Genomic DNA, 27,494 nt, shown 5'->3' with positions numbered 1-27,494 from the left:
TTTTTGAGACAACACAGATTTTTGATAAAAATTATATGACAGCTTCGCTCCAGTCGTTTTCGCACACGTATACCTTAAGTCGAGACGGAACTACTTTGCCTCAACTAAAATGACACTGAATTAACAAAAAACCATTAATTAACTTTTTAAATTATTGACTTGAGGGCAGTTGTTTATTTATACTAGAAGGTCGTAGTGTGGGCCAATTTATGTCGTACCCATTTTTTAGTAATCACGAAAGTTGCACGTAGTTCGAGATATTCAGAATCGAATTTCAAGGGCGAAACGAAATTGATCGCGCCCGGCATTCAGAAGACGCGGCGTCTCTGTTACGTAAGGCTGGAACTGCGTGTGACAAGGAAGTGACGAAATTTGAATCAAGGCGCGCCGAAGCAGAATATGGTTGGAAAAATCAGGAGCATTCTACAAGAAGTCTACAAGAAGAAGCGCCGCAGTGGCTGCCCCTGAGTTTTATGCTTCACAGAGAAAGAAAAGTTTGATATGGCGGTTTTCTGGCACACAGCTCGAACGAAACAGATGAGCACCAAAGTTGGGCCTCATTTTATTTATTTTATAATTATATTTTTATTCTGGACAACGATTAAAGTGTCTGTTCTGAATGTACGAATAAACAGTTATTGCACTCTTTCCTTTTTTTGCGTTTGCTTATCTTTTCTGTTTATCAGTGATTAATACTCAATGTACTTTGACAGATTCATATAATCAATTACAGGCCAATCCCTCAGTGTAGGTGTGAGCCCACACTGGGGGCTCAAGTTTTTTAGTATGTAAGAAAAAATCGAGTATTTGGGGAGTATTTCAGCCACACAACAGTAATCGTCGTCATCTGGCTTGCTAGCGCTTCCTTTCTTGAAAACCCGCCTCTCGTCATTTTCATATCAAGAATGCCATGTCACGTTGATAGCGCACACGCCGTTTGTGACCGGGAAGTGCCGGGACCGCAGTGATAACACGAGGAAAGTACGCGAGGTGGATGACGATTATAGTTGTGGGGTAGAAATACTCCCCAAATACTCGATTTTTTCTATATCAAGAATGCTATATGTCACTCTGGTAGCGCACACGCCGTTTGTGACCGCGGGAAGTGCCGAGACGGCGGTGATAACGCGAAGAAAAGTACGCGAGGTGGATGACCATTATATAGTTGTGGAGCAGAAATACACCCCAAATACTCGATTCTTTCTATATCAAGAATGCTATGTCACACTGATAGCGCGTGCGCGCCGTTGGTGACCGGGAAGTGCCGGGACCACGGCGATAACGCGAGGAAAGTACGCGAGATGGATGTCGTTTATACACTCTAAGAAAAAATCGAGTATTTGGGGGGGGGGGGGGGTGTATTTCTGCCACACAGCAATAGTCGTCATTTGGCTTGCTCGCGTTTCTTTTCTTGAACACCCGGCTCTCGTCACTTTCCTATCAAGAATGCTATGTCACGCTGATAACGCGCGCGCGAACTTCGTGACCGGAAAGTGCCGGGACCGCGGTGATAACGCAAGGAAAGTACGCGAGGTGGATGACGATATTAGTAGTGGCGCAGAAATACTCCCTAAATACTCGATTTTTTCTATATCAAGAATGCTATGTGACACTGATAGCTAGCGCGCGCGCCGTTGGTGACCGGGAAGTGCCGGGACCGCGGTGATAACGCGAGGAAAGTACGCGAGGTGGATGGCGATTATAGATGTGGGGCAGAAATACTGCCGCGGGGGGGGGAGGGGTTGAGGGCACAATGCGCCCGTGTCTCCCCCCCCCCCCCGAAATTTTTTGGTATAGCATATAGAGCAGAAAATGACACTTGACCACATCAGCCTGGCCGGCCCCCACTACAGATCAAGGAGGTGCCCCCCCCCCTCCCCCCTCCGAAAAAATTTCCGCCTACGCTCCTGTCCCCAAATACTCGCGTTTTCTGTATCAACAATTATGACACGCTGATAGCGCGTTTGTGACCGAGAATTGTGTCTGGACCGCGGTGATAACGCGAGGAAAGTGCGCGAGGTACTCCCCACGAAATACACCCCAAATGCTCTATTTTTTCGAGTGTGTACACTCACAGAAAAGATCGAGTAAAAAGGGCCTCTTTTTGTCCCACAGCAATAAGCGTCAATTTATTTTTGCCTTGCTTTCCTTGCATTATCGCCGCGTGCCCGGAACTTACTGGTCACGAACGGCATGTGCGCTTTCAGCGTGACATAGCATTCCTGGGGTGCAATCGCGGAACGATGCTATTTCCGATTCTATGCCATATTCTATGCTATTCTTATCATCCACCACTCGCGGCTGGCTGATCGCGTTGATAACGCGGACGGACCGTCGTTCTGACCAATGGCCAAGCGCGAAATGCACGAAAAGCATTGGAATAAAAAATAGAATCGTTCCGCGATAGCACCCCAGGCAGCTTTTGTTGACGCTTTGTGACGTCATGCATGAGTGGCTGAAACCTGAAACCGAAACTGCTTCTTAAAAAACGCATAGCTGTTCTGAGGGGCAAGACAATCCAATCCATTTTATTTTCAAAACAACTCATGGCGTGCTTAGCTTAGCTCCTCGTGGTCGGCATGGTTTTTGGCAATATCGGAGCTTCAAGGTAACAGCGGACATAATGTTGTAGTTTGTCACTCAAATAGTCGTGCATATTTAGTCCTCCCACGCTCTGTATGCGGCCTGCGTCTATTTGGTCAATCGTGCTCGGGTTTACTAATGGGATGTCTGTTTCGCGTACAGTAGTAAACGACTGACGTTGTTTTGATCACTGCAATTACAGGCCTTTATACTTATTTATTGGTTGAACTCTTCGCGGATGGTGCGAGGCCTTGAGCTGGGCGTTCAGTTTTCAACAACGTGAAAGGGCAAAAAAAAAAAAAGCATTTATTACCATGAACTTGTTTAATCCGTTTAGTACTGGCGGTAAAAAAATACTATTTCCTTTGTGCATCATATTCACTTAGTGTTCATTGATAAGTTCATTTTACCACTTGAATTTCAGCTCTTCAGCGGACACCATGGAGACCACGACCCCGAACCGTGAATATCCGTTGTTTCCTACAGATGGTAATGGTGCTGATGAGTTGCAAAAGAGGGACGTGCCTGCTGCTGAGCCACAAGCATTGTCGGTAAGCTACTGCGGGCTCGTAATTCTCACTGGGAAAGTGTTATTCGCTGTTGTAACTGTTTTTTTTTTTCGTGCGCCATGAATGAAGGGACGTTTTTGTTATCTTGCATTGTTACTGAAGTGCATTCACACACAATAAATATAGAACAATATTATATGCACTACAGAGTGCGCTGACACCAGAAGTGGTTATATGCATGACGATTGGCAAAGTTGCCTAAGTAATGCTACTTTGCCAGTGTCACTGGGTGGGCCAGTAACCTATGCCCTGCCGCTTCACAGTTCTATTTTGCTAGCATCACTACTGCCACGGCCGGCAGCGACGTGCTGGCTAAACTTGTGCCCCATCGTGAAGGGGAGAGTCTATTTGCACACAGACAGCTCATGGTCATGCGGCCTGAACGAAAATGTCACGTATGACGTCATTGGTAGAGTGGCAAAATAGTGAGAACCGCGAAGCGGCAGGGCATAGGTTACTGGCCCCCCAGTGACACAGACTAATCACTGACACTGGCAAAGTAGCAATACTTATGTAACTTTGCCAATTTTCGTGCATATAACCACTTCCATTGGCAGCATATAGCATTGTTTATAAATATATGGTGACTAGCCATGGTAACTTTCGGCTTAGGTGCACATAAAACAAGCTCAGGTGGTTGAAATTGGGAATCTTCCACAATGGCATGCCATTATAATCATATCGTGGTTTTAACACTTCAAACCCCAGAATTTATGGTGCCATGAACATCAGCTTAGAGAGGAACTTCCAGGTGGATAACACTGTATTCTTCATATTCAACAGTGGTAGAAATCACTGCTGTAGCCAGGGGGCCAGTGATGGGGGGTTTCAAATCTCCCCCGAAATTTTTCAATTTTGCATGTGTATATATACAAGCACACATACAAACACAAACATACAAACATAAGTATGATTGAACCCGACCGCCTTGAAAAAAGTTTCTGGCTATGCCCCTGATAGAAAGACTTGTTATTGTGTACTGGCAACTCCTATAACACCATGAGTGTATGGTCACTATGAGATCTGGTTAACAGAAGGTCATTAAGCTCACTGAAGTGCCTCGCTGTAGTCTGAAAAATAGCATCTTGTGCACTGGTGGCCCTGTTTTCTCCTACCTTTATTGTTAAATTCATCCCATTCTGAGTACGCAACTGCACCTGTCACAAAGGTGCTGTTGCATACTCACAAAGACGCTGCATCTCCTTTAAAGGAGCACTGACACCAAAACTTTGCATCTTGTTTTTTTCTGTTGCAATAAGTAGTTAACAACCCACTTATCACGGCTGGAAATCTTGCTTGCTCCAACGTGCGACGTTTAATTATTTGGAGATGGTTTTATAGCGCCCAGTCACAGTTTCTGTTTCAAAGAGCACCGAGGGAGGCGGGACCCAGGGTGGTTTTCATATAAACATAGCTGGCTACATGAGCACACAAAACCGCATGCACATGAGCACCGCATTGACAACTCTTTTCAATGAAGGCTTCCTGGGTGCTGCTACAATGCCCTCTGAGACGTAAATATACGTGACCCCCCCCCCCCCCCCCCAGAAATGCACTGCCAAGACAAGGACATCAGCCTTTGTACTCTCATGCAAGTCTCCCCCTTATTTCCATTGAAAAGGTCTGCTAAAAGAATGTGCCCGCAAGGATTATGGCAGCCAACACAATTTTGTGACGCAGGCGGCGGTTGGTTGTTAACACGAAAACCAAAGGTGCGTTTCGCATGGAGTGGCACGATACGCACTTTAAACATGATTTTAAAGTTGTTCTAGACTATGCTATCCGTTGATATTTCATAGACGATGCATGTGTGTCAAAACAAATCTATCCCACAAGTTATCTCGCCTTCGAAATTTTGTGTCAGTACTCCTTTGAAGGGGCCATGACACCCAATTTTTGATCATAATCTGTGTTATGTCGGTTAATCCTTGTGCATTCGCAAACAAGCTGGCAAAATTTTAGCGCATTTGGTTGAGCACTTAATTTATAATTGAGTATTTTTTTAAACACGCGAGCGGCCCGAGAGTCGGGCAACACTGATGCACTCGCGAGCCGTGACGTGACGAGCCGCTTGCTTTGTGAGCATCGGTATTTCGGCGAACGATTTTGTTACGCTGCCATCTGCGCGTTCAATCAAGCTATTTCATCTTTCTTCAGCTTGGCATTGACATTGAACGATTTTCAGCAGCTGAAACATTGGCAGAAAACTACGGCGCCGCTCCGTGTAGCAGATGATGTCACACACGCCATGGCAAAATTGCAGTTGCTGGCTGTGGGCAGGTTTTAGAGCTGGCGACTTCTACGGCTCATTTTCCACTGAAACATTCTTTTGCAGGCCAATTTTTAAATATGTATAGGTATAATAGACCCTCTACTTCTATTTTTCGCTGAAAACCGCAAATTGTTGGGTGACCGTGTCATGGCCCCTTTAAGTGTTTAATGCACCCTCAAGTTCATGCTACTTGATGATACAGGACAGAATATCTGGACATCTTAGTATGTGAGCTATAAGCCACGCATGACACAGTCGAAGGCACCAATATTTTGATGAACGTGAGTGATACTGACATTTCGCTGACTGGTTCAACATTGTACAGCACCTCAAGGTGTCCAACATGCTGTGAATATATGAAGATGTACGCATTTATCACATTTCTTCCTCATTCATCATCAAACGCTGGGTGTTGCACCGTGGAAAACTTGTACAGATCTTGCAAACAGAAATGTACATGTAATTTCCACGCCAGAAAGTCTACTTGCTTGTGTCCCTCAATTGAATCTTGTGCTTTATGTTATGCAGAAGTTGTTTTCCCTGATGAAGACAAACGTCCTTGTTGAGCCGTTGGCTCCAGAGCAGACATCCCTTATTGTTCCACCTCGGTTGACCGTAAAGTTAAGCACCCATGTACCTAAATCCCTTCATGTGCTTGTTCCTTTCTCCATAATTTTTTCCTGGTTAGAGCAAATCTCTCTCTGGAGAGACTACAGCCAATTTAACATTGACTGCTTTGGTTCTTGCTGGTAGTTATTCCATGTTTCAGGTTAACCCTTTCCCTACCGAGATTTTTGACCAAAAACAATACAAAATTACTGATTTTTTAAATTTGCATGTTTGATTCTACGTGTCTTGAAACAACTAAAAAAATTATTCAAAGGCACTTCATTCACGAGATACACGCAAAATATTTTTTTTTAATATGCAGACAGTTAGCTTCACTGCACTGCACCTGGGAAAGTGCTCTTCCCTCTCCAGTTTTTGGGGCAGAAATTGTCTCTTTGAAATGAAAAAGATATGAAGTGCAGGGACAAGCGACTCCGTGAAAACAAACCTTGGACGTGCCGGTGAGGGTTTGCTTACATCTAACGGCGTCTGCTGCCGATATGTCGAGATGTGCTCGTCATCCGAATCCGATGATTTGGAGAAACTGCTGCTACGTGTAGTCGCTGCCACACTTGCAGGAGAACTCAAATTCTTCATTTCACAAAACTTCGGCAAATAAGCGAATTTGGGTTATTTTTTTTTCTTTTCGGAGCTGTTGCCTGCATGCACGCGCTGCTCGTAGACAAAGGAGGACGCCATTTTCTAATTCCGGTCACTGGAATCAAGTTTTTTCTCGTGCTTTGAGCACGTTTTAAAATTTTTTATTGTGCCATCTGTTGATTCCAGAAAGAACGCAGCAAAATGAATCAGGGTAGGTAAACTGTGGCGCCCCCAAATGCTTGTTAGGGTGGACGATGCCTGCTCGTCTTCCGTGAGTGTGGTACAAACCGTGTGGACGAGCTCAGCTCGTCTTCGGTAGGGAAAGGGTTAATATGAATGCCTGGGAAGCTCTAGTCCAATTGCCTGCATAGACTGAAAACACCTAACATTGTTTTTGTGCATTGCAGAAAAATGCAGCCAGGAAACTTGCACGATATGAGAGGGTAGTTGCTGCCCGGAAGGCGAAGCGGCGGGAAAAGAAACTGGCTCGGAAAAGCAGATTAGCTGCAGCAAAGGAACTGGGAGGTTGTGGTGCCAAGTCAATGTCTGAGGGTAAGATGCTTATTATTTCATGCCATGCTGAGTCTCATTAAAATACGTCTTATTTCTATCCCTGTGCAGATAACCCATGATTTCTGTTATGGACATTTTGAGGAGGCAGTTGTGTTGATCTAATAGAAACCTCAACTACACCTAGAAATATCGCTTTTTTTTTGCACTGCTGATCCAGTGTTGATGTGAAACGGCTCAGCTGATGGTTTGTGGCTGTAGCTTTAAAGAAGGAAAGATTCAATTAGACTGCAGGGTTCCATGTTTTGAAGCTACTGGGGGTCTATGAGGGATACCGTGGTATCGTGCTCGGGATCAGTTTGATCATCTTGGTTCCTTTGATTTGGATCCGCAGCATCAGCATGAGCATTCCTACATTCTATGCTTATTTGAGTGCAATCTGCCATTGGGACGTGAACTCGCATCTTCATGCTCAGCAGCTCAACACTGTTACCACTGAGCCGCTGCTGCAGATTTTATGAAAAAAAACTTGATCTTACATGGGTCCTGTGGCTTTGGCTTGTTCTTGGGCAGTGCCTTATACAGATGCCTTGCATTACAATTTGACATGCGCTCGCCACGGCGGTCTAGTGTTTATGGCGCTCGACTGCTGACCCGAAGGTCGTGGGATCGAATCCCGGCCGCGGCGGCTGCATTTTCGATGGAGGCGAAAATGTCTGAGGCCCGTGTACTTAGATTTAAGTGCACGTGAAAGAACCCCAGGTGGTCGAAATTTCCGGAGCCCTCCACTACGGCGTCTCTCATAATCATATTGTGGTTTTGGGACGTTAAACCCCAGATATTATTATTATTATTACAATTTGACATGCTCCTTGACATTCCAAATGAGCCCACTTTTGCTGCAGCACTTTATAGACATCACATATGGGAGTTCTTTTTGTTGATATTCATTGTACTTTTATCACTATGGTGCAGTTTTTTATAAATTTCATTGCCTTTGTTTACTTTGTCCAGCAGGTCCACTTCCTCCTCTTTTGGTCATGCGATCATCATTATTCGCACTGCTGCCAAAGTTAGTGATAAGCCATGCTTTGGTCCTATTTATTTTTGATCTTCAGAATCCTTTCGCAGTTGACATGCCTCGCAACTGGCTGGAGTGCCTTCTGGCTCGTACCGGTGGTGCTGAGCTTGTGGCATAGCGTAGAGCGTCTTTCCTGTAATTGAGATATTGTGGGTTCGGTTTATGCCTTGGGGACTGGTCCGCACTATTGTCTTCTTTGCCTTCTTGTTATGTTTAAGGGGGATGAGGGTCTTAAAAAATTGTTTTATTTATTATCTTATCCTAGCTTAATGAAAATTGGCATACATGTGCATCATTAATTTGAGATTTGAAATCTGCAAGCAGAATTATTTATTTAGGAAAGAAGTAATGACAAATTTTCACTTTTTAATTAGGTAATTTCTTATGGGTCGTTATGGTGATTTACAATACAAAAAGTTACTTATCAGAACTATGTGGTTTTTCTAAAAGGTCCACCACACAGGCTAAAACAAATTAGATGTCAAAATAGCTATTTCTTTTATCAGAAATAATTTTCACACTTGGAAGGTAAAAATTAGCTTCCAGTAATTAGCTGGTACTTATCAAATACTTGCAATAACATCAATGTTGTGATAAAAAGGAAAGCTTTAGCCTGCAGTTCAATTGTTGCTGAAGTGAATGATACCAAGTTTGTTTAAATCTGTTCATAGAAACTTCCTCAAACCTTTCGTAAGGCAGACACACAAGCCGAGAAAATCGCGTTTCAAGTTTTGAGAACATTTGCAACTTTTATCTCTTGAGCCGGGGAGAAAAAGAAAGGTTATCTTGCCATATAATAATATTTTTCCAGAGCATAATTTGGACTATAAATTCTTCGACATTGCGATTTCCCTAAATTGACATTTGTTTTGATTTCTTGCTGTTTTAAGACCCTCGTCCCCTCTTATGGTCAGGCTGTTCTTGGTGAGGTTCAGTTAGAGAAGCTTTGTTGACACCAGCTAAACGTCTCGTACCAACTAGAAAATGCAGAAAACTTATGATCAAATTTTGTGTTTGGGTGTGAGGTGAACTTGTATGTCACTATTTCAGGTCAGCGGCAAATGCCTGTAAGACCGGTTCAGGATGAGGCACTCAACCGTGACTCTTCAGCAGCTTCTGGAGTGCCTGCTCCATGCATATGCATTGATATGGGGCACACAGAACACATGAGTGATAAGGTATGTGCATGCCTTTTCCTAAAGACAGAAGGCTGTAGCAGATCACTTGTGTCATGTCTTCTGTCTTGATAGCTGACAGTAAGACAGTAAACTGTGGTGTGCACGTATCTCACAGGAGTACGGCCACTAGCGTGGGTTCGGACTTAGCGAGCCACAGGGCCGCGTTTGCTGTCGCCTCGCGTGAACTAGCGCGCCGCAGCACACGTGCGTTTGAGCGCAACAAAGGCACTGAGCGCAGGGCGGCAAGTACACAGTACTGCTCTCGAGATCCGCAACACTTTATTGCCTGCGGCAACACCACAAATGCAGTACAACGCCCGCTCCCAAAGGCGGCGGGAGAAGCAAAACAGGCTTAACCACGCCACGGGCGAAAATACAACACACTGACAAAACACTGACACAAACAACACACTTATTTTACAAACAACACACTTACTTTACTTTACTTTACTTTACACGTACTTTATTTTGACATTAAAGTCAGTTTTTGCATAGGTCACCTACTGACGTCGACACTAGCATAACGTCAGGCTACAATATCAATTCTGGTGACTTCACCCACCAGTATGGCTAGTTGTGATGACATCAGGTACCAAAACATATGAAATGGCCACTTGTGTGTCACCAACAAAGCCACTGAGCAGAATTCTCGTGGAAACATAACAATGTCTTGCACAAGCACTTGACGAGAAACTCAACTGTATCGTGATGTCAGGATACAGTAGGAGCCGGAACTACCTTTTAAAAACATTTAAATAATTTTTCAGGGTGTACTCACACTTGCCAGTACATCTTTAGGCTCTTGAGGGCTTGGCTTTTCGTTTGACGATAAAAAACGGCAACTGAAAATTTTCTTGTCAGTACCCCCTTAACCCTTTCAGACGCCGCCTATGAAAAACTGTCTGTAAATGCGTCAAATCGATACAATGCTATTTCAAGGCACTCGATATTATATTGCAACAAAAATAATGTTGGAATACCTTAATTTATTGTGTTATAGTAGTAATTCCTAATTAATCTGTAATTAAATATCTATTTATTCTGAAGCCATTCATGCTGTGTTTTTGCATAAATAGAATGGAATCTCAGGCTAGTAATATAGTGCGAATTCGTTTTTGGTTATCTCCATGCTGAACAAAGAAAAATTATACTTTTGACGTGGGTCGCGGGAAGCAGCACGTCGAAAAACTCGTCAACGTGGTAGTGCCTTCAGCAAAGTGATCATATGCAACAGTGCACTGCGAAATGAAGTTAAATGAAGACAAATTTATTATGCAGTAGGTTCAATTTATCCAAAGCACAATGTATCGTGCTCTTTCTAAGCCCCTAGTCGACACAAATAGCAAAAACAAGTGGTGTGCACAATTGTGTACATAGCGTCTCAAAGGGTTAAGCTGTTGTGCTGCTAAGCTCTAGGATGTGTGTTCGGTTCTCAGCAACAGTGGCTGCATTTTGATGGGGCAAAATGGAAGGATACAAGTGCTCATTAAAGAACTTCAGGGGGCTGAAATTAATCCGGTCCCCACTACAACATGTCTCATAATAATATCATGGTTTCGGCAGTAGTACCCTGGAATATAAAGGAGATGTTGCTTATGCAGTACACGAAAAGTCATTGCAATAAAAGTGTAGTGATAATACAACATAGTAAAAAAAGCTTTTAAAACAAATTTTACAACTAAAATGAAAAGTCTGATAGAAGTAAACCCAGGGTATGCTCCTTAATGCTGTTGTCTACATTTCACATTGAAAACCATAACAATTATGAAAATATTAAAAGAGGCTCTTGAATAGATTGTTTCAGCAAGATAAAGAAGCTTAAGGGGAGATGCGGGTCGAAAAACGCACAAAAATTATCGATGTTTTGTTTTCACCTGTTTTGCTAAGATTAGTACCTCTACTGTTCTGAAAAAAAAAAAAAAAAAATCTATGTCGAGACTCAACTGGAAATGCTTTAAAATTGCGTCTAAAGAGCACAAGGTGGCTGTCAAAAGACCGAAAGTGTGTCATCTTCGAGCACCTTGCCGCTGAAAATGCGCCGCCGCTCGCCATTTTCGACCGCATGAGGCGAAGAGCCGAGCCTCACTCTTCAAATAACGACGGTTTCCCGCACTGCTGCAGTGCAAGAAATAATAAAGAGAAGCACGCTTTTGCCGCCTTTTTCGAGCGCCGCGACTGGCTTTAAATCACGTGGTACGGATCGGAAGCCGCCATTGGCCGCTGCGCGCCTGTGTGTGCTGTGAAGCCTACTTGCAGGATCCGTGTCTCGTCAAGCAGCGCAGCTGAACAACGCTTTTCTCGAGTGCTTATCCGTTATGGATGAAGAAAGCCGTAGGAAGCGTGGTCACCGGCCTGTGAAGTTTCACACAGCGCACAAATTTCGAGCACGCCAGCGCAAATCAAAGCCGAACACTCAAACCACGAAAAGATCGTCTGCTGCCGCAAGGCGTAGTGGCAGTGACGCCGATGCGTCCGACGAGTTTGCTGGGGCATTCGAATATGTGAGTGCCTCCCAGAAAAAAATGTCTCAAAAACTAACACAGGAGAAGCAAGGGCTCGTCGGCGTGCGCTGGAGAAGAAAAACTCTTGTCGAGGAGTCAGCTCGAAAGAGCCGTGAGGGCCAAACCTATGGTGCTGGCGCATTTTAATGGCAGTGGCCACTACAAGGAGGATTGTTCTTTCTTGTGTACAAATTTCGCCGCATTCAATGACATCTTTGATAAATAAACATGCAATTTTGACTTTAAAACTCGTTTTTCTCAAAACACAAATTTTGCCATTTTGTCAAGGTGCCTCTCCTTTTTCGGGTGCTTCTGGTGCTCAGATCTGCATGAAATTTTTCCCAAATTTTTTCCAAAGTACAAAAAATGCAGTTATCTTGTTTAAGTTTCAATATTCTTATTATATAATAAACAAAAGTTACGTAAACTTTTACTAGGGTAGGAGAAATATCAACTTCCCACGTTAAAATTTTTCCCGTCTAGTACATATTTTGTATGGACTTCCTAATTAGTTATTTGCATTCCACACTTTATTTGAAACATTATGAACTATCAATTGTAAAAAATTATTGAAGTTTAGGTCTGAAAAGAGGGGGGGGGGGCAAGAGGCTTAAGTTTTTCATTTTGTCATGTTGCAGAACTAAAAGTATGCAACTTCCAAGAAAACTAATTATATATTTGTAATCAGCATAAAAATCCCTACAAACACCCCAAGTTTCATTGCTCTAGGGTGAATATTAAAAAAAAAAGTGTCTTCGACCCGCATCTCCCCTTAAAGGGTTCATGACACGGTCACCCAACAATTTACGGTTTTCAGCGAAAAATAGAAGTAGAGGGTCTATTGTGCCTATATATGTATATATGAAAAATGCATTGTACAAGAATATTTCAGTACAAAATAAGCCCTAGAAGTATCCTGCTATAAACCCCGCCCACCACCGGCGACTGCCATTTTGCCATGGCACGTGCGACGTCATGTGCTGCATGGAGCAGCGCCGTTGTCTTCTACCAGTTTCAGCCGCTGCAAATTATTCAATTTCAGTGCCAAACTGAAGAAAACTGAAATGGCTTGATTGCTCGCGCAGCTGACCAGAAAACAAAATTGTTCGCCGGAATGCAGACGCTCTTGCAGAAAGCAGCTTGTTACGTCACGGCTTGCGAGTGCACCAATGTTGCCTGACTCTGAGTCTGCTCGCGTCTTTATAAAATATTTAATTATAAATGAAGTGCTCGACCAAATGCGCTAAAATTTTGCCAGCTTGTTTGTGAACGAAGAAGGATTAACCCACATAACACGGATTATGATAGAAAATTCGTGTCATGGCACCTTTAGGGTTATGCATTGTGAGCAGGAAGCAAAAGCAGATGATATGTAGATTGTTCATATAGTTACAGATGACACGGACTTTCTCCCTAATGACGTCATTCTTTGGCCCGGGGCTCCACGCCAGCTTCTTACGGATTGTGGCCGCTGCTTCCTTGCAAGAGTCATCGACGAAATCCTTCGTAGCTACTCTACCCAACATCAACTTACTACAGCCTGCCATCCACAGACTAATGGTCTTACCGAGCACCTCAACCGAACTCTCACGGATATGTTGTCAATGTACTTCTCTGCTGACCACTGCGATTGGGATGCAACCCTACCCTACGTTACTTTTGCATACGATTCGTCCAGGCATGACACCGCCGGCTATTCACCGTTCTTTCTTCTGTACGGTTGCAACCCTACGTTCCCATTCTAAATGCTTCTTCCTTCTGATACCGTCGTACCAACCGTGTATGCTCAGGATGTCGCTTCTCAAGCCCGTGCGACTCACTGAATCACCCACACTAGGCTCTGTGCTTCTCAGGCCTTACAAAAAGCGCGCTACAATAACTGGCACCGTGACGTTGACTACCCTCCTGAATCTCTTGTCTTACTCTGGACGCCGTATCGACACGAAGGCTTGTGCGAGAAGCTCCTCCCTCGATACACAGGGCCCTACTAAGTGCTCCGCAAGGTCACCATTGTGTACTACCTCATCACTCCCGTCCATCCGCACTCGTCTTCTGCTACACCACCTATTGATGTCGTTCATGTGTCGCGCCTAAAGCGCTACTACATTGCCAGTCCTGAATGACTATACTCGGCGGCACTTATCTTGATAGTGGAGCGAAGGCTACGGAGGCGGGGCTTTCGCACATGCGTGTTGCTCCGCAAGTAGTATGGCAGCTTGTGGCTGATTTCGGTTTTGCTCACTCGCATCGTGAAGGCGTATAGAAAAACATGCACACGAAAAATGTGAATGGGAGAGATATTTCGATTGTTCAGTGTACATTTTAGTGTCATTTTACGAGTATATTTTTCTTGGAGAACACTACGTCATGGCCGCCATGTTTACTTTGGAAAACGGGCGTGCTGAAAAGGTGGTGCTGTCTAAGAAATGGAAAGAAAAGGAAAGCATTCTGCAAAGTGAACAATAGCTGTATTTTGTTTACGACAACTGTTTGAGTCTCATAATAAATATAGCAGCATTTATTTCAGCAAGGCAAATGAGAAAATTATCAGCAAACTTGTATACTAATTCTTGGCACGGTAGCAGGCATGCGCTTTGGTTCTGTAGCTTCCACAGTGCTGTCAAGAAAAGTTGTCGCCAAGTACAGGAGGTTCCATGACGATGCTCTGTCCACCAGGGGTGATGTTATGAGGCACTGTGCATGAGCACGCCATTGGAGACGAAAAGATAGAGAAGAAGCTGGAATGCCGTACAAGATGCTGGCAGCCATTCAGTGGCACAGTTACTTCTAAATATTGCAAATATACTCGCTTCTGTCTCTCTTGTGTATTCGTGATCCCCATGACAATATTGTAACTGTGACACAAAATGTAGTCATATAATGTGCAATATAAATAATATAATCAAGCTGTCACACTCAATGCTCCAGGTTATCCCGGATAAAAGGTTCCTCCCTTTTTTATGAAATGAAGATGAAAAATGCGCTTAAAATAGCATGCAGTGACACAAAAAGACTGCACCCGAAAACGATAGCAATAGGACTTTTCAAAGGCTAGCAAAAGGCAGAAATCTACATGTTTTTGTACAAAACAGGAGGCTGTCCAGGTTCTCCAGCTTCAAGCAGATCCTCCCGTTTTGGAATGCATACCCAGCTGTATTAAAATATGCGTTTTTCACAATGTCACGGCACATGCGAAAAAGTCTCGAAACTCTTCTTGAATTCGGAGGCTTTCGGTCTGGCGATACCAGTTGTCTTGGCCCCTACAAAAACTGTACCAAAACGGCAGAGGGCGCAGCACAGGAACATGTAAGAGGCGAATTGCGTTTGCTGTATACTGGCGCTCGTGGGTGTTGTACAAAGAACAAAGAAATGATCTGAAGCATGTTTTTTTGTACAATTTATATTTCCTTGCATGGAAACACTTTTTTTTTAAAAAAAAAAAAACTTTGAACATAATCTGTTTTTATTTTTCTGTGCTGAGGCACACTAAGAGCCAGCTCTTCACACGTGTCATTTCAGCTTTGCACAAAGTGCCTTCGACAATCAAATGCATAACATTCGCATGTGCCTAGGCCCTTCAATAAGTGGGCCGAGGCCTGGCCCGGACCCACCGGAAAACATTTTGGACTGCGGGCCAGGTTAAGCCGAGGCTTTTCTTTTCGGGTCAGCATCGACCCGTGCAGTGCTCTGCTGCACGCCATCTTTGGCCAAGCCATCAGTTAAAGCTTTAGGGTAGGATGTCCCTGCTTGTGCACCTCGAGGTTCAGAACTTTTGCTGGTTTGCTCTTTGTACTAAGCAGAGCCCGCTGCCCATTGGCGCCGGTATCTAGAAGTAAATGTTGTATTTTGCGCTTATAGAAATATCACATATTGGGATTGGCTCGGTCTAATTTGAATATTTTATTTTAGCTTGTTACCGCAAAAAATATCTCTATGGCACCACATGTATGGTTTTGCAATGCTGTGTGACAAAATTAACCACATAAGTGCTCTTTTCTAAGTACCATCCTTTGTTAGATGAGATGAGTGGCTGATAGTCCTGATAGTCGTTGATGTCGCCAATGGTTATGATGGGAACTTGAGTTTTGTAGAGACCTTCATCACTTGACAGGGCCAGGCGTACAAAATATCAAAATGAAATAGCCTTTGGAAGTTATTAGATGCGAAGCAGCTTTTGGTTGGGGCTGTGTCCGGCGGTGACGTCCGCGCTGCACTGCGCATGCGCCTGCTCTTTCTCCCACTCTCCTCCTTTACGCAGGTGTTCGGTCGCCTTCTCTCCTCTCCACCATGCGCTGCAGCCGCGGCGCAGCCTCTTCTCCTACGTGATGCAGCCGCGCCGCTGTGAGTGTAGCATAGCCATCTGAGCGCGCGCTCGCGCCAAGGAGTAGTCTTCTTCCTCTTGTTCTTCAACCGCCTTGATGATGATACGTGCAGAGCACTTTAGGGGCCCGAGCTGTCGTATGCTGTGCTAGCTTGGCGTAACGCAGACAAAACCATGTGTGCTGGCACGCGCTAGCGCGTTCGGGCCTGTGTAAGGGGCAGGGTAAGATGCTTAGCCTCTCCTCCTTACACTCTCTCAGCAATCACGTGATGGCAAACAGCAACAGTAACTACAGTGAATTCACGGTGTGCTCCACTTGCAAGGACGCGTTAACATCGGGCAAGGTGCCCGTGATGAACGGAACCTTAAGTCGGCCCATGCGCTGCTTCGCATCCCCACATGGTTCCCTTTAGTGGGAGATGGTGTAATTTTTCTATTTTCTCTCTGGCAATATTTTTTTATTTTTCATTCATGAAAGCACATGTCTGATATATTTGTCATGCATGTGCTTGGCAAGGCCTATGTTCTTTGCTAGGTCTATATGGTGCAGCTTAGTATAACTTATTTTTAGAACCAACTTATCCTCAGCCTCTTCATCTCTGTCATTCATTTTAAATACATTGCCTTGGAACAAAAGCATGGTAGCAAGGCAACTGGCCAAACATAAAATGGATTGGGGGTGGCTGTGTTGGTGGTCGTTTTGGTCACAAGGTGTTTATGGAAGACACACATTGGTTAAAAGTGGATCTGGCTCACTTCAACTCAAGCAGGTGCAGGATTTGACTCATGTTTGCTTTGAAACAAAATTTTTAAGTGGGTGTTTTACTTGGTAACTGAACAGTTTTATTTAGAAGTGTTTGATGGAAGCAACTAAGATGTGCCTTATGTTACCGTCAGATTTAGCCCAATTTAGGTTTCTAAACCTGGCTCATACTGAGAAAACTCGTCAAGTCGTTTTAAACAATGTGTATAAGTGTTTACTGAAATGGAAGCCTATATCATACTTATACACGAATAACATATGCTATAATATCTTGACTGCTTGCTCACACATGTCCAACATTTATATTCTTATCCTCAATCAAAGGGCAAGAATCAGGTTGAACACGATTTTTATGAAATTTTTTTTGCTGTGCAAAAATAGGGAATTTATTAGGCTTGTGCGAATAGTAAATTTTAGGTTCGCAGTAAATTCAAAGTGAATAGTGATTTGGTTGAATAATTTCAAATGGAATTCGAATAGTATATATTGCATATTATAAAGAAAAATAAGCATATTTGTCATGACCCAGCTAACCTGCACAATATTTTTTAAAATTGAAACAAGGCATGTGCAAATGTCATTCTTTTTGGTTTAAAGTGAAAGCAACTTTGAGACCCGAAGGTCACGGGATCGAATCCTGGCCGCGGCGGCTGCATTTTTCATGGAGGCAAAAATGTTTGAGGCCCGTGTACTTAGATTTAGGTGCATGTTAAAGAACCCCAGGTGGTCGAAATTTCCGGAGCCCTCCTCTACGGCGTTCCTCATAATCATATCGTGGTTTTGGGACGTTAAACGCCAGATATTATTATTACTAAAGCAACTTTGCATAGTAGCAGGATTTGACTTTTGGTAGAATGCAAGTGATAACCCGTAAAATATGTTATGTTTTAAAATTTATTATACTTGTAGCATATAAGCCAGTATAACAAGCTTTTAAACTTAAAAAATGATGAATCGATGTGAGGGTAATATGTTCATTTAACCTTGAAATGGGGCTTCACGGCAGTGCAGATTTTCCCTGGATAGGTGTATTCACGGTATAGCACCCCTCCACTACAGTGAAACCACCTTTACAGGGGGGTTACATGCAGTTTATAAATGTCTATTCATTCATTTCGAATACTTCGAAATTTTGAGTAATTTAAATTCGTGTCGAAGCAAATTCGAATATCGTAATATTTGTTTTAATATTCGAAGTGCTCGAATATTCACACATGCCTAGAATTTATGGTTTTTCTTCTTCACATGCTCATTATGTTTATTAAAAATTATGTAGTCTAGAAGCCCCTTCAACAACTACAGGAGCTATAAGCTCCCACCTGTGTACATTACTCAATGTGTAACCCTTTATGCAATGAAGAATGTGTGAACATTCCCAAAAAACAAACAACAGGACCCTACATCGGCAAAATGAGCTTCTTCTGTTATTGTCGAGTAAATAACCTGGCTTTTGACTATGCATGCATGTTAAGTTAAATTTTTTTTTTACAGGAGCTGAACAAACTGTCATCACAGTTACGAAGGTTGTATGGCTCCAATCGTCATAGCTACACTCCCTTGAAGCTCTACTTTACTCATTTCCCTTCATCTTGCCGCCTTTACAAGATGTGTGTTGAAAAGCATCAAGGATTTGAAAGGTACTTGGTGAGTCATTTACTCTTATACTTTATTTCATTTCCTTACAGCATGGGATATACTAAAGTGACACTTCATTGCACTGGAATATTGAAACTTGGATTCTCTTACTTGCAAAAGTGTACTGTGACGAAAACATGTTTGTACAGGTCCTGAGGGCTTTCTATTTGCTTTTATTATAGTACACATAGAGGAAAGCATAAAAGAGTAATGATATGTTGTGCTCCAAATGGAAAAGTTATCTTTATCTAATTTTTAACCCTTTCTGGTCTGTTGTTGGGCCCCTTCCCTACAACAGAACACGGCCGCAGCAGTCCGTTACGGGCACTGCTGGGCAAGCTCTTTCATGGTTGGTTCAAGTGCGCGTTTTCTCGCTGCATTATGTGCCATCTCTAAAAGAATAAGTAAACTTTTTTTACTTGAGCTTTACTTTTTTTTTTAGTTTCCGACCGGAACGGACGGAAGGGGAATAAAGGTTTCGAACTGCAAAGGGTATCCCTTTGGACACTGTATCCCAGTGTCCTAAGGGTTAAAGCCAACATTGAGCTTTGGTCCTACAGTTAATGTTTAGGTTGCGTGGTATAGTGCGTACTCACTCGCTGCACTTTTTTTACTAGTCCGTATAAACTTTACCGAGGATGCGTTCGCAATCATGAAATCGGCTATTGGCCGTGTCCATTTCAGTTTGTCGAAAGAAAAGCGAGCCATTTCCAGCTCTGTGTGAAATGACAGTGCAAATTGTGTGCACCGTGATGCGCTATTATTTGTCTCACATGTTCGCGAGAGCCTCGACTACTGATCTGCAGTGAGTTCTGAGTATGTTCAAAAAGTGTTGCAGGGACCCTTTGAAGTGACCACTTGAGATAAGGACATTTTGTTGACTGATCACAGGCGTCACCCGAAATAAATTTCTTTCTTTATAGCTTTTGCCTTTATAGCTTTCTTTGCTTTAAAGAACTGCTACTGCAGAGATAATTTCGTCTAAAAGAAGTGTTAGCATCAGCATGCCGCCCTTTTGCTCTGCCTACAGCAGTATGAGCACCGACGGCAGGGACTATCGTAAACTTCTCAGCAAGTGCCCCCCCCCCCCTCAGCAATTTGAAATTACTGGCAAAAGGGGGCCTTTCCCAGAATGGTGCCAAAATTCAAGATGGCACCATTCTTTAAAAGAATAAGTAAACTTCTTTTACTTGAGCTTCACTTTTTTTAGTTTCAGAGCAGAACGGACACAAGGGGAATAAAGGTTTCGAACTGCAAAGGGTTGACCCTCTGTATCCCAGTGTCCAAAAGGCACAGGGATATGGCACGTTACGACGACTCACAAACACGAGAAACACAGAGGCAGCGTGATCAGACAGTGGGTAGCATGGCACGGAAGCACCATTCAGACCGGAACGGACGGAAGGGGAATAAAGGTTTCGAACTGCAAAGGTTTAACCCTCTGTACCCCAGTGTCCAAAGGGCACTGGAATACGGCACATTACGACGACTCACAAACACCAAAAACAGAGAGGCAGTGCGATCAGACAGCGGGTAGCATGGCACGGAAGCACCTCCTATGACGAGCCCATGCCAACGCAACAGCTCTGGGCAAAAGACAGATCTGGGAGGCCTTACTGTTGCTAACTACGTGCGCCAGAAAGTACCATCTTCGGTACCATCTTTGCATTGTAAATACAGATCTTGAAGGCCATGCTTACACTCGTGAGAATATGAAAATTGTAGGTATCTTGCGCAAAGTTCGGCATTTGATCATTATTACGATGAAGAAAAATATAAAATTTTGACAACAAATTTCAGGCGCTTACGAGATCAAGTTGCTAAGCAGAAGTGGATTGGATTCAAGCAAGCCAGTGTTGCCTGGACGCAATATGTGTCAGGGTGCGGGGCGGGAGGGTTGGGGGTGTGTGCTTCCCGGAACAGCGGGGAAATTCAAAACTAGTAGGAGTAAAATTGGAGGGGGCACTTTGCTTGGGTGGGGTTACTTGCTCAGTATTTTACGGGATGTTCTCTTTAAAAACTTCCCACAGCATAAGAAGCTTAGCTGCTCACTGGATTGCTGAGGTGAAAAGAAGTAATTCAAGCCTTTGAGAATCACTCGTACCTCTTGTGCAATATTTTTGCGACTGACTGCGTAAAAAAAAAAACTGTAATCCATGGCTAAAAAGAGCGCCAGGCCTGCACTGAAACCGCAGCACAGTCACAGCGAAAGCTGGAAGAGCGGCGTTTCTAGAGCCCGTTAAGCTCTCTTGGGGCTACAATACAAGTACACTTTACTGAGACCCCGAGGAAATGGATCATGCGCTTATGGGCTTCCTTGGCAACCAATACAAGTGCACTTGCGAGGAACCCACTACGCTATAAATCATTGTAATTTTACTGAGACCCCGAGGCAGTGGATCATGCACTTATGGGCTCCCTTGGCAACCAATACGAGTGCACTTGCGAGGAACCCACTACGCTATAAATCATTGTAATTTTTTAGAAGTAGGGCAGCAGGCACTGTGCCATTTTTTGTAATTCTAAGGAGAGCGTTGGTACCTGCTAAACGCATGTAAGGCATTATGCGCACTTTGTTGATGTTGTGCCTGATGACGATGAAGAATTATAGAGGAGCCCTTTGTAATGGGTTGGAAGCATTCAACAACCTACTCGTTGCGCAATTCGCATTGTGTGACCCCTGGTTACAGAATTCGCATTGTGCGACGTTTGGTGCTTATTTTACTCTTCTACCACGCTATATTACATATGCTAATGTGTTTCCTTCCCGACATGAAGCCTGTATGGGACCTTTTTGCAAAGCAGTTTCAAGCACCGGCATGGCTCAGAGGTTGAATACTGGGCTCCCACGCAGAGGGCCCAGGTTCGAACCTCGTTTCATCCTGGAATTTTTTTCTTATTTCGTTTTTTTTTTCTTATTTCGAGCGATACTGGTTACGGGCACCGGCGGCGGCGGCGGACAACTACAGCGCCAAAAACAGCTGGTGAAATGATCTCATAACAGCTTTCGCTGTAAAAGAACAAACTGACAGCAGCTGATAAGGATGCTACTGCCAGTGCTGTTTGCGATCTGGACCAAGATTGTCATAGAGCGCTTATTTTTGTCATCACAATTAGCATATGTACAGTGCTCACACATTCAAATGCGACAATTTAGGGCTAAGTAATGCACATACTTTCGCTTCTACCTTCTTCACTTCGTGATCCAACAGCATAATATTGGCTCATACACTTACATCAGAGCCTCATAGCCTACATCGCCTTTAGTGACAAGGTTCATAGCGACGTGATGCGGTTATCTCGAATGATTGTGCATACCAATCGTTGTGCTAAAAGTTTTGATATTGTGTTTCAATCTGTGAGCACTGTACATTGATATCATGCCATTACTATTAGAAATAAAATGTCCCGTCACCCTACAAGCAGTCATCTTCAGTGCCATCCAAGCTGTTAGATATCCCGGTGACTTTAAAACTTCGGGACACAATGTCCGTCCACACCGAGCTCCACGCAGATAGGATCCACCCAAGTACAGTCGCCAAGGCTACTGCCTTCACGCGCAGGATGTCCGTTGTGAATGCAAAACCATCGTTCTGCACTTCAGTCACATAGTGGAGCAACTCTTCTTCCAAATCGGGAAACTTGCACTGCTTTCCTCGGAAAGCGCGCTTATTGCTGTTGGTGTTTCGCAAGGCTTCTTTTTGAGTGCACCAACGTCGAACACACTTCTCGGCAACGTTGAATTTTCTGCTGACGGCACGTTTCCCATGCTCGAGAGCATACTCAATCACCTTCAACTTATAGCCAGCCATGCAGCTATTCAGGTGCTTGGCCATCTTGCCAAAACGTGAACGCCGTGTAGAAAACAAGCTAGCACGAAGGTCATCGAACAGTGCGGAAAACTATAGCAAATGGCTGGCTGAACTGCACAAGCCGAACAACACGAATGCCATGCCAAAAGTTGGTGATGCTAATGCCAATATGGATAGCGCCGATAGTGCATTTGTAAGAAGTGTGAGAAGCTAAAGATAAAATCCCGCTTTAACCTTAAGTTGGCGGGTCTATGAACACTAATGAAAAAGTAAAAATTTTTAGCCCACTTCATGAACATCTTAACGCGAAGAAAAAAATATATATATAGTATACATATCTTTTTTCTAGTGATGGTGATGATGGTTGTCTTCCCTTGCCTCATCTATCAACTACGTCTGGAAGCTCTCACACGCGTGTGCATTTTGAATACATATTAATACATATTGGTTAAAAAAAAAAATACATATTGGTTGAGGAAAGTGTGGGTGCGGCCCTTACACGCGTTTATACGGTAAGCGACGCACCTTGTATCAAGGCAGCTACAAGCAATTATATGTGACCCTTCTTCTCAGCACTGCCTTTCCCCCTTGACTTGCTGAATGCGCCTCCGTCGCTGGCGATGGCAGTGGGCTCGACGGAGACAAAGCGCATCACGGATTGGTTGAGATCTGCTCCGCCAGGTGCTGCAAACAAAAAGTATTTGAGAATGATCACCAATAAGCATAAACTTGGGCGGTGTGGCTGCGTCTTCAAGGGTGAAGTTACAGCCGCAGTCGCGTGAATCTTGGCGTTGATCGGATAGCGAGAGCCCGACGCTCGCTGCACCGACAGACTGAAGCGACTCCGTTCACCAATTGGCTCACATGCCTTACACGATGTAGCAGCTGTACAAGTCACCAGTCGCTAGATTTGCAGCACGCAATGCAGCTAGGGCAATTCATTGTGTCCGAGAAGAGAAACCTCGAGATAAACACTGTCACGCAGTTCACGTCAACATGGAGCATGTTGTAACACAGGTAGACGAGGCTCATTGTCCACCGGAGGTTCAGTGACGTAGGTGGACATATCCAATTAGATCGGTTGCTGGTGCTACGTATACTAGAACAATTTTACGTAGAATGGAAGCGAGATATTGAAAACTTGTTTGGCTGAGCCGCTGCGATCTGTCGCGATTTGCATGTTTAAAGTCTTGTAACAGATTATACACTTAACGCAGATAGCTTAAATTGGTCTGCAAATGACCGTCTTCACAATTAGCGCAAGAATGGACAAGGGACAAGAAAGGGAACATAGACGAGTGCTGTCTTCCAACTGAGGGTTTATTGAAAAAACGCACATACGTATATATGTGTCATCATACCACGTGACGTGAGCGCTCACAAAAAATCGCGTAACTATCGTGAACAGGTTAAGCAGAAACCACTTGTCGGACATGAATAAATACATAATGAATGAATGCGCAGAAAGCCCACCGCAAAACATATCAGTGGTGTGGATCGTAGTTTACGCTGTCAAGAAAAGCCAGCTCTTTTGGGGTGAAGGCAACTGAGGGCTTGCTGACGCAGTTACCTTTGGCAATTATCGAGGCCTCAATGATCACTCTGGTTTGATCATTTGCATGTTTGGCCAGGACCCCGGTCTGTTCGAACGCTGGAGTACAGCCGCACTGGGATCAGTGCTGGGCAAGGAACCCGTCATTTTTCTTTTGTACCTTCAAGTTGTGTTCTTGTAACCTGACGTTCAAGCATCGCCCGGTCTGTCCAACATATTTTAGACCACAGGAAAGGGGAACACTGTACACAACTTTCTCGGCACATTCAACAAAATGGCCAATTTTCAGGGTGCGGCCTATTTCAGGGTGTGGCCAGCAAATGACCCTTAGGACTTGCTTTACCAGCTCAATGCGTTTTTACAACATCATCATGACTGTTTCAGGGTCCCATTAAAGGGCCCCTGAACCACCTCCGATATTTTTTTAATATTTCAAGAAAACGCGTGCATCGAGTTCAGAATGCTGTCACGATCAACAATGCCAAACGCGGCAGTGCTACGAGCCGCAGGCACCCCAAAAATTCCAAGAAACAATTCCTTCTCTCCGTGCCTTTCGGCATTCCTCATCCCCTCAATGTTCGCCGTGACATCACCATGTCGTCTGCTCGTCATCTACAACACCTGTTTGTCCGCTCGCAGGTACGCGCGCTTGCTCCTCTTCCTCCTCGTACGGTGAGGAGGAACACTCGGCCAGGAGGAGAGACGAGCCGATGAATGGAGCATAGCGAAAGAAAGAGAGAAACGAGCGAGGGCATCTTTCGTATTATCAAACACTTGTAACTTCGCTATTACGGCACCGTGTTGAAACGTTCTCACAGCTACGTGTTCATCGTATACTCGTGCACAACTGTAATACCACAACTAATTTCGGCCTCTGGGTGGTTTAGGAGCCCTTTAAGAGCAAGCATGTAAGTGAAGTGAGCACCACTCCACTGAGACTGTCTGTGTTGCTGTTCATCAGTGAAATGCCCTGACATCTTGGCTCCCGATGTTGCATGTGGTTTGACGTTGGGCTCTATTTTGTTCAAATGTTACAATTTACACATGTGTTTGTTCATTTAATAACGATGTTCATCAGAACCATTAGCTGTTGTTATAAAGCACCAGTTCACGTTTTTTTATTCCTTCGTATACCTGTTTATTTATGCTGCACAAATTTACTCTTCAATTTTATACATACTAGTACTACTATTGTTTACATTCGAGACCCATCTTCCTCGAAAAAGTTCCAGGCTACACTACTGATCACAGCATCTGAATTCTGCCAAAGTGTCAAGGAGGTTGTTGCAGTGCCTGGTCGAAAGCTGTCGTGCTTGCGATGGGCGCATGTAATGATGTCACAGTGTGCTTTGCTAATCACGAGTGCGAGCTGGGTTTGCTCTGCACCGTCAGCAGTTCGGAGTTTCTTGCTAATCACGCATTTTTGGTCTAGCAGTGTCAAATTTCGTGTTGATTGTCTTGTTCAGGGTGTTCAAAAGTACTAAAGGGTGCGACTAACTTGATTTTTTTTAAACATCTTTATAGTCGGAAAAGAGTCATGAGTGTTCCTTACATTCATTCCTTAATGCACTGGCTTAATCCTGTGAGGGTCAAATATTTTCGTCAAATGCCCCTCCCAGGGTTGATTTCCTTATGGAAGATTTTGAATGTTCGGAGTGTCCCATTTCGAAAAATATTTACCCAGAATTTTTTGTAGTGACCATAAAGTGAGAAATATTTCACATAGGCATAGATGCATTCTTTATTTATGAATATTAAGAATAAGAATGAGTACGAAGCTTAAATTAATAATCAAAACATATGCTCATCAGAATAAACGTCTCACAGCAAGCTTAAAAAAAAAGGCCTGCGCTGAAACCGCAGCACAGTCACAGCGAAAGCTGGAAGAGTGGCATTGCTAGAGCCCGTTGTAAACTCTCTTGGGGCTACTAATACAAGTACACTAGCATGGTACCCACTACGCCATAAATCGCAATTTTTCTGAAGTTAGGAAGCACCTACTAAGTCAATACTCGTCATTCTGCGGAGGAGCGTGTAATGGGTTGGAAGCTTTAAACGGCCCACCAGTTATGTAATTTGCATTGGGTGACGCCCAGTCGCTATTTCCCTTTCCCGCCATGCTGTATAACATACGTTGACATGAGAGAGGGGGGGAGGGGGGCGAAGAACTTTATTGAAACCCCGGGGAAAGCCATGCTGTATAACATACGTTGACGTGGGAGAGAGGGGGGGGGGGCGAAGAACTTTATTGAGACCCCGAGGAAATGGATCATGCGCTGATGGGCTTCCTTGGCAACTAATACAAGTGCACTTGCGAGGAACCCACTGCGCTATAAATCATTGTAATTTTTTAGAAGTAGGGAAGCAGGTACTATGCCATTTTTCATCATTCTACGGAGAGCCGTAGTACCTGCTAAACGCATGTAAGGCACACTTTGTTGATGCTGCGCCTGATGACGATGAAGGATTATGGCGGAGCCCTTTGTAATGGGTTGGAAGCATTCAACAGCCTACTCGTTGCGCAATTCGCATTGTGTGATGCCTGCTTACAGAATTCGCGTTGTGCGACGCTTGGTGCTTAATATTTTACTCTTCTACCACGCAATATTGCATATGTTAATGTGGTTTCTCCCGACATGAAGCCTGTATAGGACCTTTTTGCCAAGCAGTTTCAAGCACCGGCATGGCTCAGAGGTTGAATACTGGGCTCCCACGCAGAGGGCCCAGGTTTGAACCTCGTTCCATCCTGGAATTTTTTTCTTATTTCGTTTTCTTTTCTTATTTCGAGCGATAGTGGTTATGGACAACCGGCGGCGGCGGACAACTACGGCGCCAAAAACGGCCGCTGAAATGATCTCATAACAGCTTTCGCTATAAAACTGTGCACACCAGATTACAGTAACCTTTGTACCAGTCAGAATCATCGTGCTGCACCCACTTCTGGGAAGATAACTCTTGGTCGGATTCCAATTTCAAATGGTCTAGTGATTCCTTGTCGAGGCAGCGCACATCCAATGAATCTGATTACAGTTTGGCATTTGGGCAGTACCCCAAATTGAAGGAATCGCTGCTTGACTCACTCATAGCAGGGAAACCGGCGCACACACCCATATTGTCATCGCTGTGTTTGTGAGCAAATGCAAGAAAACTCTGTGGTTATGCGCCCATCACTAAACCCAAGCGAGTGAGAAGCTGCTTCCAATGGCCGTTCGTGGTATCGCCACCGGAAAGCTATCAATTTTTGCGGTTCTTGAGACAGAAAATGTGCAGGCACGGTTGCATTGTTCGTATATGGAGCCATTGTTCATATTGTCACATAGCCAAGAACGATGCAATGTTCTTTCAGAAAACGAGGTTTATTGGATCAAACTTGTGCTCCACAGTAAACTCAAGGAAAACGAAAGCGGTGAAGAAGCAGCCAACAAAATGACGACGTACACAGGCAAGCGTCGGCGGGAAAAGAGCGTGGCGGCGTTTTCCCTGCGGGCTTCTTATGCCTCGGCGTTAT

At 44.1% G+C, this 27,494-nt stretch overlaps 1 protein-coding gene across 1 annotated transcript in view; it reads left to right on the top strand.

Moving 5' to 3' along the window:
• Positions 1-2,498: 2,498 nt before the first annotated feature.
• Positions 2,499-27,494, top strand: part of LOC119404027 (tRNA methyltransferase 10 homolog B-like) — a 62,851-nt gene continuing 37,855 nt past the window's right edge. The window contains exons 1-5 of the mRNA XM_037670656.2: positions 2,499-2,608; positions 3,008-3,134; positions 7,041-7,185; positions 9,275-9,402; positions 18,479-18,631. Of these exons, the coding sequence (XP_037526584.2) occupies positions 2,580-2,608; positions 3,008-3,134; positions 7,041-7,185; positions 9,275-9,402; positions 18,479-18,631 (582 nt within the window). The 5' untranslated portion in view covers positions 2,499-2,579. The remainder of the gene's footprint in view (positions 2,609-3,007; positions 3,135-7,040; positions 7,186-9,274; positions 9,403-18,478; positions 18,632-27,494) is intronic.

Source organism: Rhipicephalus sanguineus, chromosome 1 (genome assembly GCF_013339695.2).
Source record: "Rhipicephalus sanguineus isolate Rsan-2018 chromosome 1, BIME_Rsan_1.4, whole genome shotgun sequence".
Taxonomy (NCBI): domain Eukaryota; kingdom Metazoa; phylum Arthropoda; class Arachnida; order Ixodida; family Ixodidae; genus Rhipicephalus; species Rhipicephalus sanguineus.
The sequence above is the reverse complement of the archived record's forward strand: the minus strand, read 5'-3'. Positions and strand labels throughout refer to the sequence as shown.